The following is a 13,874-nucleotide window of genomic DNA, read 5'->3' on the forward strand; positions in this document are numbered from 1 at the left end:
ATGAAATAAATATAGACAGCTAGATTTCTTGTATTATCTGGGTTTCTTTCAAGGGATTTCTTTTGAAGTAAAAGCAGCTGAAGGGAAAGTGGTAGCAGCTTCTCTTTGCTGAGGAATAGCTTTGGTAAAGTTCTGTGGAGGGAAAGTCTCCCTGCTCCTGGGGTACTGCTATGGCTGTGATGATTGGAGTAAAAGGGAAAATCTCCTAGAGCAGGAAAGACTGCAGCCCAGATAATCAGCAGAGGATTTGTTAGAAGCCCTACTTCACACCATTATTCTTTTAATTTACTTGCATTCTAGATATTACTTGTGGTAAAAAATGTAGAGAAAAATACTTCTAGCTTCTTTGGTATGACAAGAGAAGCTGCAGGGTTTTTTCTTAGGCAATGGTAACACCCATCTGAATAGTTTCTCCCCTGACAGACTTTTTTAACAGGAAAAGACAGCTGCAGGTCACACCTGAGCTCTGAGCTGTGCTCATTCAGACACAGCTTGAGAAACCCGCAGTGAAGTTATGCAGGAGGTTACTGCTCTGTCTTCTCACCCCCCTTGCAAACCCCTCTGCTGTCAGGAGAGGCTGGCATTCGAGCCAGACATCGAGTTGACTTGGCATTTCAAGTCAACACTTCCCAGGTGTCTGCAGAGAAACAAAACATAGTAAGTCAGAATTACTTGCTTGGAAAATAAGAAAAAGCAATCTTCAGGCACTTTAAACTGCTTAGTGCTCTTCAAATAAAAACCAGCTAAAATAGAGGATACCAAAACAGACATTTAGTGAGAGTGCACGTATAACTTTTGTAAATGCCATCAACAGAAAAGTGAAGATAAAACCCACAACAAGCACCTGTATATATTATAGTGCAATTCAGCAGTTTGCAGGTGTTACCAAAATAGTCACATAGTGAGCTTGTCCCTGGATTGAATCTTCCTTCCTCAAACACTGTGTTGGAGACTGTGCTGTTACTCAATGATATATGAGGGTTAGCTCAGCCTCATTGCTTAGTTGTATTTGGTATTTTTCCTTCCTCGTTGCTTTGAGATGTCCTTGCTTTTCAGAGTTTTTCCAATGCTTTTGTTCTATGAAGCACATCTGTACAGCTGGTGTTGAATCTGCATTTTTTTTAGTAGGCATCTGAAAATTTTGAAACAGCGGAAGACTGAATAGGAAGTGAGAAAAACTGTCTCTGTAATACGAATTTTTGGGAAAACACAGGTGGCTGCTTATTCATGTAAAGGTGTTGCTGAAATGGTGCTGACTTGCAAAACTGAGATGTGTTTCTATTATCAGTGGGAGATGTTTATACAGATCTAGCCTGGGTGTTGGGGAATGTCTTTCTGATCAGGGTGTATTGGAGCAGATGCCTGCAGGCTCAAAGCCATGTGGGGACCACACACAGGGGACTATTGCCTGGTTACTGCTCCACATGGAGCTGGGGATGATCACCCCTGAAAATGTGCACTGAAGAATACTCTAAACTTTGACACTCAACAGCAAATACTTTTTTTTTTTTTTTTTTTTTTTTTTTTTTTTATTTTCCTGGAAAACATCACCTGTAGGTAAACTCTAACCAATATCATGTCAGTTCAGCACAGGAATATGTTCAGTTTTGGGAATTCTGCCCAGAAGATCTCTGAGCTGAGCAGGATGCTATCCTCCCACTCCTGGGAGCAAGCTGGTCCTTATGCAGAAGCCATGGTGCTAAGCAGAGGGCTGGGTATGCAGCTAGCTCTGCAGGAGCCTGGGTGACATTCCTGAAAAGCAACAGATTTCCTGTTATGGTTTGGCAGAGAGCTGCACTTCTTGGGTTTTCCCAGTGGCAGAATTAATCAGACTTTCAATGGAAGAATGAGAGAGACCTAAAAACTAAATTAGGATGTATGGTCTGAGCGTATGGAGACCAGGATTTTTATAGAATAACACAAGGATTGAGATGGGAAATATCTTGGTTCCAGTTACCATGGACAGCCTTCTATCAATGTTCTAACTAGGAACTACTTAAGAAATTAAAACTTTACTGTTTGCCCCAAAGTACAGATCTACAGGTGTGCAAGATGTTTTGCCTGTGTTAGCAGTCACCTGAGAGAAGGAGAGAAATGACAGAATGATTTGATGCACTTATGATAATAGCTGCAATTAAAATATTAGAGTGAAGTGGTCCACGTCCAATGCCAAAAGCTGTGCCTGTGCAGACCTGGTGTCATCACCTGCCCTACTTCTTGGAGAGACTGCCTTCATACATTTGTGGGTTTGGCTGGTAAAAAAAAGTGCTTGACTCAAAAAATTAGAGTTCACAGACTGCAGATAACTGAAATCTCACTAGAGGGGAGTGGTGGCACAAGTCACCAGGAACATGGTGTGATGTGGGATCAGAGGGGTGAGCTGAGAGGAGATGACAGTGTCTTTTGTGACAGAAAATAGAGTGGAGAGTTCTTCAAGATACTGCTGTAGGAGTTTAATGGAAAGAGGGGCTGGGCTGTTGGAGGGGATTTGGAAGAGCAGGCTCTGGTGCAGATAAAGCATCTGTGCCGCCAGAGAAGGATCCCTGAGAAACCCACAGAAGATCCTGATGTTATGTTTGATGTAGGTTCAGAGATCTTTTCCAGAAGAAAAGGTCTTTAAAATCTGTTTGAGCGTAGATTTGGTAAGGTTGGTAATAGGAAAATGAAGCCCACAGCTTTTCTCTGTGGGTCTTCTGAGAGGAAAGCTGCTCTTGTCAAGGTGAGCTCTCTCAGAGTTGTTAAATCTTACCATGCTAGGTGTGGCATATCTCCTCTAGTGTAAATAAAAACTGCATGTTGTACAGTAGCAGCTTACCCTGGCATCACTGAGTTGATCTGGTTCATTGGGTTGAGCTGTTTCTACACTACAGCACCTCTTCTCACCTTCCAGAGTGGAAGAGAATACTTGCAACTGTTACTCCCACACACACCCCCACATGGGAATCAACACCAGTATGTAGACCAGATTTCTGATTAAAGAGAATTGTATAATGTCTGTCTGCATCATCTTCCATCTGCTCTTGCCAACTCAGTTGCATATGGCACGATGTGTCATTTTCGTGCTACGCTCTACTCTTTGACCATGTCTAGAATGCACAGGGATGATTCAGCATGTCAGTGGCAAGTGAAAGGATCCTTCAGTTCATCAGCCTGTTCTTTTGACTTTATACAGTATCTGAAAGGACCTTTGAATTAAAGGAGGATCCTTGTTTTGATGTGTGTTGATAGTTTTTATGCAGCAGTCAGCTTTGTTTGGTAACATTTTAGCCCTTACAAAGGAGTGAATATGGTTATACAACATCATCCCCTATCTTCAGTAAAAAAAGAACCAATTCTGAATCCCAAGCTTCAATGTCTCTTGAGAGAAATGGGTTTCCCTCTCATTAAATCCAGAAGAAGTGGTATCATGGCTGATTCTGAAGCTCAACATGGAGAGTTTGAAAGGCAACTGTGCTTGGCAGAAGCAAGTGCTTGATGGGGGGAGGAGGAAGAAAAAAAAAAAAAAAAAAAAAGTGGATCCAGTTCCTGCTGTCCTGTGTGAAACAAACAGAAGATCTCTGGCAGAACACCATATGCTTACTCAAAAAGCTGCAACAGCTGGATATAGACACGTTAGAGAGCTGTGTGATGCTACACTTAGGGACTTCTGAATAGTTGGTTGTTTTTTTTTCCTAAATTGCTTTCTTCTTTAGCCCTCCCAGCTTCTGTAAAATCAGGCAGAAAGACAACTTCACAGTCCCACAGTTTCTACCTCTTCTCACCTGGTGGTATATCCTCTGCATGTCCCACATATCTTTGTGATATGCGCATATTGGTCCATGCAGTAAGGATGCCTTATTAATGGCATCTCTTATAATATTGAAGCAGATGCCAGTTTGGGGTAGATAATGCTGACTTGCTCTTCAGCAGATGTTCTTTTTCCAGTTGTCTCCAAGTTTTAAACTTTTCTTTCTCCCACTTGGCTCCACCCACTAAGGACTTGAGAGGGTTACTTATTTTTGTAGCTTCAAGATAGAAAATTCCCATGAGGAGATTCACTTGATCCTAAACAAAAACAGAACCAGAGATCTTCAAAACTCAGAAAAAAAAAAATCTCTGGCGAGGGGAGAAGATGCTCAAAAGTGTTTTTGTACTGCTGTTGTCTCTGTCAGTAGCATGACAGCCTTTTGTACACTGCACTGAAAATGCAACAGAACATGGGTGCCAACATGATTAAATTACCCCAGGCTGCTGATCCATGTCATGGCTGGAGTCGGACGGATGCACTTGAATGACTTTGTTCTGTACATGTTCTTCCCTGATGTCCTTCAGTGTTTGCTCTGTGTCAGACTGCAGTTATTCTTCCTTCTGGCAGAACCAAAATGCAAATGAAACAAATCACAGAGATGTATACTGGGCAGACCCAGTAGTCAGGCTGGAGGTGGGGTGTTCAGCCTACGGTAATCAAGCCTCCAGGAACCAGGCTGTCCATTGAGCTGAGAAACTGAGTAGTGGCGGGTTGTACAGTTGGGCTGGTTTTCTTGTTGTTTGGCTTGGTGTGTGTGCTGTGCTTCTGGGGACTTCTTGTTTGCTTAAAGGCTGGTTTTAGTACACTCCTTTGCTGGCTTCCAGGAGTATTGAGGACATATTTCTACCCCTGCTTATAGCAAGGGGAGGGGAGGGTGGAACTAGATGATCTTAAAAGTCCTGTCCAATCCAAACTGTTCTATGATTCTATGACTTTTCCTTTATTCTGCTTTGTCATTTTGTGTTGGCATAGCACCATACCCAGCTGGCACAACCCTGTGCTTTGTACTATGAATCTGAATGCTGATCTGGGGGAAGAGAATCCGGTCTCAGGAATATTTTTCTTTACAGCACTTTTCCTGTTATGTTATACATCTAAGCTAAGGGGATGCAGCCACTGTCAGTCTAGTCTCTCCCTGTCTTCATTCAGAAATGAAGTGTTGCAAATGAAAGTGTTTTTCTCAAAAAGCACATCTATGACAGCCTTCCTAAATGAAAAGAAAATATTAAAAGCTAAACTTGCCGATTCTTGTAAACAGGGAAATCTTTCTTGTCCACTTTGTCATTTCAAAGCCATTTTCAAAGCAAAGAAATTCTTCAAGGAATACATTTAAGCCATTTCCTTTTTAACCTGCTAAGATTATTTTATAGCTTTTAATATATATGTGAATTAGCTAAATCCTAGACAGAATATGAGTCAGAAACAACAAGGCAGTTTGTAAAGAGAATTTATGGCTATTCTTCACTCGTCGCTAATCCTGGTGATCATCTGAGAAGGTGATTGAAAGAATGTATGTTGCAGCAGTGTTAGAGGTGATTATCTGTGCATTTTAAGTCCTTTCATTTCTACACCTGAATGAAAATGAGAGACTCAATCTCAGTATGTCTGAAAGGTATAGAGCAGAAATCAAAGGGCAGTATGCAGAGGCAGCTTAAATATTTCCTTTGCACATCTGTTTTAGATGATTCGCCAAAACTTATTTTCTGCTTAAATTAGTGCTCTTCTCCTTGTGAGACCACCTCACAGGCTTTCAGTAGTGTTTTGCTTTCACAGGTGGAATACTTTCTTGAGGTACGGTGTCAGTCAGAGATTTTGGCCTTCCTTCGCTCAGGGGAGCCTATGTTTCTCACCAGGACTCAGTAAACATATAGGTTTGGTGTTAGAAAAAACATCTCCAAATAGCAATCAGGCAGTGGCACAGGCTGCCCAGGGATGTGGTGGAGTCACCATCTCTGAAGCTGTCCAAGAAACATGTAGATGTTGCACTGAGGGGCATGGTGAGTGGAGAAATACTGGTGGTGGGTGGACAGTTGGACTGGATGACCTTGGAGGTCTTTTCCAACTTTGGTGATCCTGTGAAACCTCATTTCCACCCCCCCTCAGCACAACTTTTTCAGTCAGTCCCCTTGGGCTCCACAGTAGGGACAAGCAGAGTGTAAGGTCCTGGGAAAGGGCCTGGGCTCTGAGTTCAGGACCACTCTTGCATGCTTGTCCCACATTACCCAGGCAAGCACTGCAGCACAGAAATGATGCAGCGCACTAAAGGAGGTCATTGAAGAGGTTCAATAACTCACATCCTCCTGCCAATTAATATATCTAATGCATCCCAAAGTCTGAGTCCCTTGACCATTACACTATGTTGTGGAAATGTGGATGGCATCAAAAAAGAGTTTAGGTAATGCACAATAAACAGGATATGGAGTTGAACCCATAAGAAAATACAGATTATTTTAATTTGCATGTTATAGAAACTCTGAAAACAATAAATTAGACATTCAGATGTTTTCCTATTGTACACAGCCATATTCCTGACTGAACAGAATGATTTCAAAATTCAGTGGCCTTTCAGATTTTCATTGGAGTGTATTATAGAGACTACAGTGACAATTTATTACACAGCTATGAAGATAATATTAATCATCATAAATGGAAACCTGTGGATGTTTCTTCGTCTGTGCTTTAAATTTTATCTCTTCCCCATTGCTACATCTAGTGAAGGAGTGGTTGTAGCAATCAGTAAGCAGGAAGCCACCTCCTCCAGGAGCTGCCAGTTCCTAGTCAGGTTTAAACAACAGATGGGAGGTATGCACAGGCTAAAATTAGTGGTCTCCTGTAAAACGTTGTTCTAGATATTGTTCTTGATATGTGCCAAACTGGCAGGTCATATATTCTGGAAGAAGAGTACCGAGAGAAAGGAGGTAGCTGTGCTGACCACCTACATCTGAAATATCAGGAAAGTGTTTTCTGTCATGGATGCATGCCCTTGTTTTCTGCAAAGTTGGGAAAACATTCTTGAGCAATGTAAATACATGTAAAAAATGAATTTCTATAACTTTTGTGGGTATGTATTTCCATGACAGTGGTGGTAGCATCTGTGCCCTGGGTGCAACAGCAAAACCTTGCTGCCCTGCATGCCTGCACCTTGATATACTGCTTCCAGTTTTTAAAGGGCACCTGCCTCAGCACTTGCAAATTTCTGTCTGGCACTATCTGTGCACTGAATTTTGCAGTGTACTGCAGTTTATTCTTGTGAGCTCAGCTAATCAGTGAACAGCAACAGCCCCAGGTGACACGTTTGACTAACTGGCAGCTAATCAAGCATATTTGAATTTTGCATGTCACATACTGGCAGCAAACTGTTCACAACATATTCATGAAGTACATTTTGAATTAATTTAAGAAATGCATTTCAGGCAACGCTGATCAGTTTACAGATTTGCAAGGAGTGAGGAAGCTTGCTTGCATCTGAAAAAATAATGTCTGTTGAATTATTCATTCTGTCTTTTTAATTGCTTTATTCTTTTTATTTCTATATTTCTATCAACCAACAGACAGGATTCTTTGTTTTTCCAAGAGATCTATGGTTAGTGTTAGTTATAAAAATGCTGTAGCTGGCAGCGTTTTGTAATGGTCGTTTTTTCATCATTTTCTCTTCGTTCTTTTGAGTCATTTGAAACATTACTAATTCTGACATCTGAAAAGCTTTCTGTTTTTTACATGTGGAATCAAATGACTTAGGAGTCAGAGCACATGAAAACGGCTCCTGTGAGTATTGCACTGCGCACCCACTGAAAATGGCAAGCAAAGGATATGTCTTTGTGATAAAAATACCTAGTAATTAGTATAAGTTTACATATTTTTATTAGGCAGGTAATTAGCAGCCAGACAATGCAGTATTTCAGAGATGGCCTAGATTTTATTACTGTGTTGAGCCATTCAGAAATAGGCCCAGTTGCTGAACTACTTAGGTGTGCAATTACACAACGGACTTGTCCTCCTAAAAATGCATTGACAGAAGTGTGCATGTCACTGGGAAATTGTTTATACTTCTAGCCATCATTAGCTACTTGAATGCAAAATATCTGCAAATGCTCGACGAATTAAACATAAAATGGATTCTCTTCTTTCAGGTCAACTGGGTATGCATTTCTAAACATCAGTTAACCAAGTTTAAGCCTTTAATTAGGTTACAGATATTTTATTCATATACATGCAAATATCCATGTAAGATATGCCTTTCAAAATGTAAAATTTTGTCAATTTAGTGTGTTGGCTTTGCAATACTTGGAGAATATTGAAGATGTTTCAGTACAAATACCATTTCAATACATTATCTGTTCACTGTTTAAAAAGATATATCCCAAAATTTTGTATCGTAAAAAAGACATAAATCAGTTTTTTTGTGACTCACATTTTTATGGGTACCTCAGATTGCAAAGACAACACTTACTGAGCATTTTCAGAGGGTAAAACATCTCACAAATAGAAAATTGTATTTAAATGTTATGCACATCAAATTCAACCATGATTGTTGGAGTAATTTCATGAGTTAAGCTATGCTGTGAAGTCATTTTGCGTGTTGTGGATGGTTTGCCTGCACTATTTGCTCATATGCCCTTGAAGACTCCATTCCTATTTAACAGGAACATGCATGAGTCACAGAGACAGGTCTGATCAATACCAGCCTTTTTGAGAAAGGAACAAGCACTTTAAAAAAAAAAAAATAGAACCTCTGGCCACATCAAGAAGTGTTTTGCAGGTGTGTTGAGGTTACTACACACAGATTTAGTCTCAGGCCACTCCTTTCCTCACCACGCTCTCTGTCTGATTTTGATGGTTGCAGCATTCACCTCTAAGCACTTTCTTCTGTTGCTCTCACCTCAATGGCTCCATTTGGTCTTTTAAAACCTACACATAAGTTGTTTCAATGTCACTGCTCCTCTCACGTGGTGAAGTTTTTATTGGAATGGGTAGCTGCCACCATAAACACAACATAAAATTTTGCTGTGCTGCTCTCAGTAAATAAAATAAAAGTTATGTTACCATTCTGCTTAGGCATGGTTTACACATTACTTCTCTCTTTCCACCAAATGAAAGAGATTAATCCAAATGAAAGTGCTGACATTACACAGTATTTGTATATTTATGAAATAAGGATAACAACCTGTTCAAGTACTGCTGTCCCAGTGAAAAGCACTTGCTTATACCCACTTCTGATGAGGCTATTTTTGTTTGATGAAATATTCATTCTTTCTCTCTTTCTCTCTTTCTCTCTTCTCTCTTTCTCTCTTTCTCTCTTTCTCTCTCTTTCTCTCTTTCTCTCTTTCTCTCTTTCTCTCTTTCTCTCTTTCTCTCTTTCTCTCTTTCTCTCTCTTTCTCTCTCTTTCTCTCTTTCTCTCTTTCTCTCTCTTTCTCTCTTTCTCTCTTTCTCTCTTTCTCTTCTCTCTTTCTCTCTTTCTCTCTCTTCTCTCTCTCTTTCTCTCTTTCTCTCTTTCTCTCTTTCTTTCTCTCTTTCTCTCTTTCTCTCTTTCTTTTTTTTTCTTGCAAACCTCTCAGGATATCCAGTGAACACTCGCCAAAGCTTCAGATCCGGAGCCACAGTTACCTGAGGGCAGTGAGCGAAGTCTCAATCAACAGGAGCTTGGACAGCCTGGACCCTGCAGGGTTGCTGACATCCCCCAAGTTCCGCTCACGCAATGAGAGCTACATGAGAGCCATGAGTACCATCAGTCAGGTGGGTGCATGCATCCAGGGCATCATTCTCACCAAACCAAGTAGAAACTCTGTTTTGCTTAAAATAGACTCAAGCTATTGCATGCTACATGCTTTCAAAACATTTATTTTCTTTTTTAATATTTTCACGCAGTTTTGTTTGTGAGAATGCAACATCTGTTAATGCCATAGCCTGCCTTTTGCAAAAAGATAAGTGGGACAATATGCAGTTTGTTTGAAGGAGAAGCAGTCTGATCTTTTATTTACCTTTTCCAAAAGCAAGTGCTCATTAGCAGTGTCTTTATACGTATGCCTTAAGGATCTGGTCTGAAATCAAATTCTCTAAACATCCCTCAAAAAGTCATATAGAAGCTGATTGTAATGCTGAAGGAAAATGAATTCCACAGTATTTTGTGTTTTACAATTCTTACAAGAATATTACTATATTTTCAAAGCTTTTGTTATCCTGTTGTATACATCAGAGTTGTATACATCCTGAGTGCCTCTGAACTTTTCACCTTCATAGTACAAGTATCACAGAATATATTAAGTGCAGAGGTCTGCTTATCTTATTGACTAGAAGTTCTGTTAGACTCTTCTGTGTTCATTCTAATCTAGAAGAACAGAAAGTCCCACTTATTCAGTTTATGAATTTTTACATCATAAAGTAGTCTCTCCTTGCCTACAATATGCTTGTGCAGTTAATTTGGCCAGGGACAAATCTGAAAGAAGTGCAAAAGTGCCAGCATTTCACAAGGCAGTGGGCCAGTAGTTCATCTGCTGAATCCTGTAGCTCCTTGGTGTGACTTCTGGCTTGTTTGCTTAAGCGCATCATTCCGATCAATCTCTTGGATAAAATAACTTTGTTAAACAGGTCAAGAAGCATAGCAGACAGGATTTGTGATGCTGTGATTCCCTTTAACATTGGAATGTCAGATTACCAAATGTCAAAAAAAAGCAAGTGATGTTATTGATAGTAAGACTTCAGCTGTAACAAATGTATGAGCCATTCAGTATGAATCTGTAGTTTGAGTTTCTGTGATATTCTATCTTTGGACATTGTAGCTTGAGGTTATTCACCTGTGTATAATATAGTGAAGCACTTTGCATAAGGGTTGATGCTCTAGCAGAAGGGTTAGGATGTATCTAAGAGAAGCAGCATGGGAATGAACGCCTCAAAGGAAACTATGTGAATATTAGGTTAGCTTACTTGTTTAGCTAGACACATAGCTCTTAGAAAAAGCTGTCTGCCAAAGAATTAGTGCCATTTGTAAGTGTGAATAAGAAAATATTTTTTAAAGTCTTAATTCAGAAATGTTTATGCAGGAATATCACTGTCCTCCACCATTTTAGAACTGTTCCATATCATGTACTCTCTGTACAAAACAATCTTTCCATACTATTTTAAGCAACTTCCCAGTGATAAAACAATATGTTCTACTTTTTAAGATTTCCTTTTTCGTTTATGTGTACAAATTACTTGGCATAATGCTTTCCTTATTAAGAGCCATCCTATTTTTTTTCTTTCACTCTAAGTCTTACGTTCTAGAATGTTGGCTTTTTGCATGCCTGAAAAACAGCAAAACCCTTAAGTGATGTTTTGTGTGTGTGTGTATTTCCTACAGTGATAATCTTTATGCTTTAATGCCAAGCTCAGGATTCAGTTATGAGTTTAGAAATATAAGCATCCATTCATATATAAGCACAGATAAGTGATTTTCAGGTTCGCAAGATCTGCAGCAAAGCTGCATATCTTTAACTGTTCTTGAACTTATGTGGAGTGGAAGTCTTTGTCACCACCTAGTGTATGCTCCACAAAGGGTCTAAAGTTTCCCTGGCACATTTCAGCTCTCAAAGGAGTCAGCCAGAATATGTAGTTATACAAAGATTTCCTCCCTGCAGCACAGCTCCTTCCCATACCAGCCTCCTCTTTCCCACTGTTTATTACTGTGTCTGCACTTAAGCTTCCAGCCCCTCAGCTCTGTCACTGTCACTGCCTTTGGCTTGCATTGATTGTCCCAAGGTTAAGCTGACCTTTATTTTTTTCAACCATCAAAGAAAGTGTGATTTTTGTTTTTCAGTGTAATGGTCGTAATTGTCAGAGCTTCATCTTCCTGAGGTGAGGAAAACCAGGCGCTTTTATGGAGACTCACAGCTTCCCACTGGTCTTAGCTGGAATCAAGGGCTGAAATAAAAATCTCTGCATAAAACCTCTACTTTTCGCATGCTGAACCTGATTATCTTTGCCCACAGGTGAGTGAGATGGAGGTGAATGGTCAGTTTGAGTCCGTCTGCGAATCAGTGTTCAGTGAGCTTGAGTCTCAGGCAGTGGAGGCCCTGGACCTGCCAATGCCGGGCTGCTTCCGTATGAGGAGCCACAGCTATGTGAGAGCCATTGAGAAGGGCTGCTCCCAAGATGATGAGTGCATATCACTGCGGTCGTCTTCTCCCCCGCGAACAACCACTACAGTGAGGACCATCCAGAGCAGTACTGGTGAGTAACAAGATGGGAAATGCACAGGGGTGACAAAAATGAAGGTACCTTTCTGTGCAGCTCCATCAGCTCAGCCATCAGATCTCTTCCAGACCCAAACCCTTGAGTCCATTTCAGCAGGGAGCTGGACTGAGTAATCAGCTTGAAACTAGACACAGACCCAGACTGATGCAGTTGTGTTGTTTACTGTGTCCAAGCTAATTTATTCTGTGCTCAGGGCACACAGAAGGGAAGTCCAAGGTCGTATCTCCTCCTGCTCTCATTCCCAGAAGAGCAATTGCAATTTAGCGAGGCTGAGTAAGAAGGCTGTGGGCTAGCAGCTCTGCTGGCTTTCACCAGCAAAGGAGGATTCCTCAGCTGAATTTTGCTTTGAGAGATGTTGTGCTTTCTGTAAGTTGGAAGTTACTGGATGTGCTGATTAGCAGCTGGTACAACTCTTCAGCTGTATTATAGGGTTGGGAATGAAGGAGAAGTCTGCAAGATAAAACATGCATGTTCACAGATTGTTGTTACTCCTTCTACAGCAAAAATGACTCAAGGAGAGGTTTGGATCTAAATATGAGAGATACAAGCACTTCTCAGGGTTGCTTTTCTTTTGGAAATAACCACGATGAATTCCAGATACTGATGACAGAATTAGTGCTTTGTGGAAAGAAATGCAAGTCAGAAACCAAAATCCTAATCCATCTCTTGTATTCAGAACAGCAAGAGGCAGGAACCATTGCATGCATGTGCTCTTTGTCAGAGAATAAGGGACGGCATCTTTCTTCCAGCTCCTCTGCTTTACACAAACTTCATTTACTATTCACATACTCTTCATATTTATAACTAATATTTACTGTTACAGTTTTTCACTGTGCCCACTATCTGTCTTCCAGGTTCTGTAGCTTCTGTTTTCGGTATTCTCAACTTTTGTTTTTTTATCTCCTGTCTTCCAGCTGCAGTTTTTTGTACATTGCAGGTTCCTAATCTCTCATTCAAGTCTTTTTTATAAAGCCTCTTGTCAATTGGTTTATGTCATCAAAGGATGCCTTCAATCCTTTTAACCAAAAATGTTCAGCTTAATTCATGATTCTTCTAAAAGTAACAAGTCTAAGTACTGTTGGAAATACATTGGCAATACATGACAGGCATCAAAGCATTCTTAACAAATGCCTCAGAGGAGTTCTCGTCTAATTCACTCACCATTAAGAAATAGCGTTCGTCTGACAAAATTTCTTCTGCAAAAGTAGTGCATGAGGGGTTTGCACCACACTACAAAGACAGGATTTACATAGGGTGTGTGTTACTTCATTGCAGGGCTTTAGCTTGTGTCAAATGTTTTGAGGCAAAAGCTGAAGGATGCGGATTTTTGAGTATTTCTATCTGTGGATCACCATGGCCATCTCTTCATTTATTTGTGAATAATTTTATTAGTTTTTGGGGTTTTTTTTTAATAAAATAACTGTTCATTAATCCGTGAGACAATAACTTTAACCTTTATTTAAGAGTTTGTTTCTGTCACTTAGAATAACAGTACTCCTGTTTGGGGATGCATGGGTGGTATAAAAGGGGTGCGTAAGTGGAGAAGGGGGCTGTATGCACCAACCAAATGTACTTGGAAAACCCATAAGACGAAAATATTTATTGTAAATTGTCTCTGGTTCTTGCTGCTGTTTTGTAACACAATTACAGAGTTCTGATCTCTTCTCTGGGTAGCTGGCTTTATTAAAAAATCTTAGGAACAAGGCTTTGTTATTGAAAAATGTAATCCACTGGGTCTATCTCGCGTTACTGCTTCTGTAGACAGCCCCTTCAAACCCAGAGAGATAAGTGATTTGCAGCTCTCTCCTTGGACATCCATTGAGGCATTAAGAGACTGCTGCAGATACATTTTCTGTT

General features: G+C 40.3%; 1 protein-coding gene across 3 annotated transcripts in view; it reads left to right on the top strand.

Annotated features, from left to right (window-relative positions):
* Positions 1–13,874, top strand: part of DLGAP1 (DLG associated protein 1) — a 368,791-nt gene that overhangs the window by 272,147 nt on the left and 82,770 nt on the right. For all 3 annotated transcript variants that reach the window (XM_052703449.1, XM_052703450.1, XM_052703451.1), the window contains 2 exons: positions 9,344–9,521; positions 11,753–11,993. In XM_052703449.1, coding sequence (XP_052559409.1) covers positions 9,344–9,521; positions 11,753–11,993 — 419 coding nt within the window. The remainder of the gene's footprint in view (positions 1–9,343; positions 9,522–11,752; positions 11,994–13,874) is intronic.

This window comes from Tympanuchus pallidicinctus, unplaced genomic scaffold, assembly GCF_026119805.1.
Source record: "Tympanuchus pallidicinctus isolate F22 unplaced genomic scaffold, pur_lepc_1.0 scaffold5, whole genome shotgun sequence".
Lineage (NCBI taxonomy): Eukaryota > Metazoa > Chordata > Aves > Galliformes > Phasianidae > Tympanuchus > Tympanuchus pallidicinctus.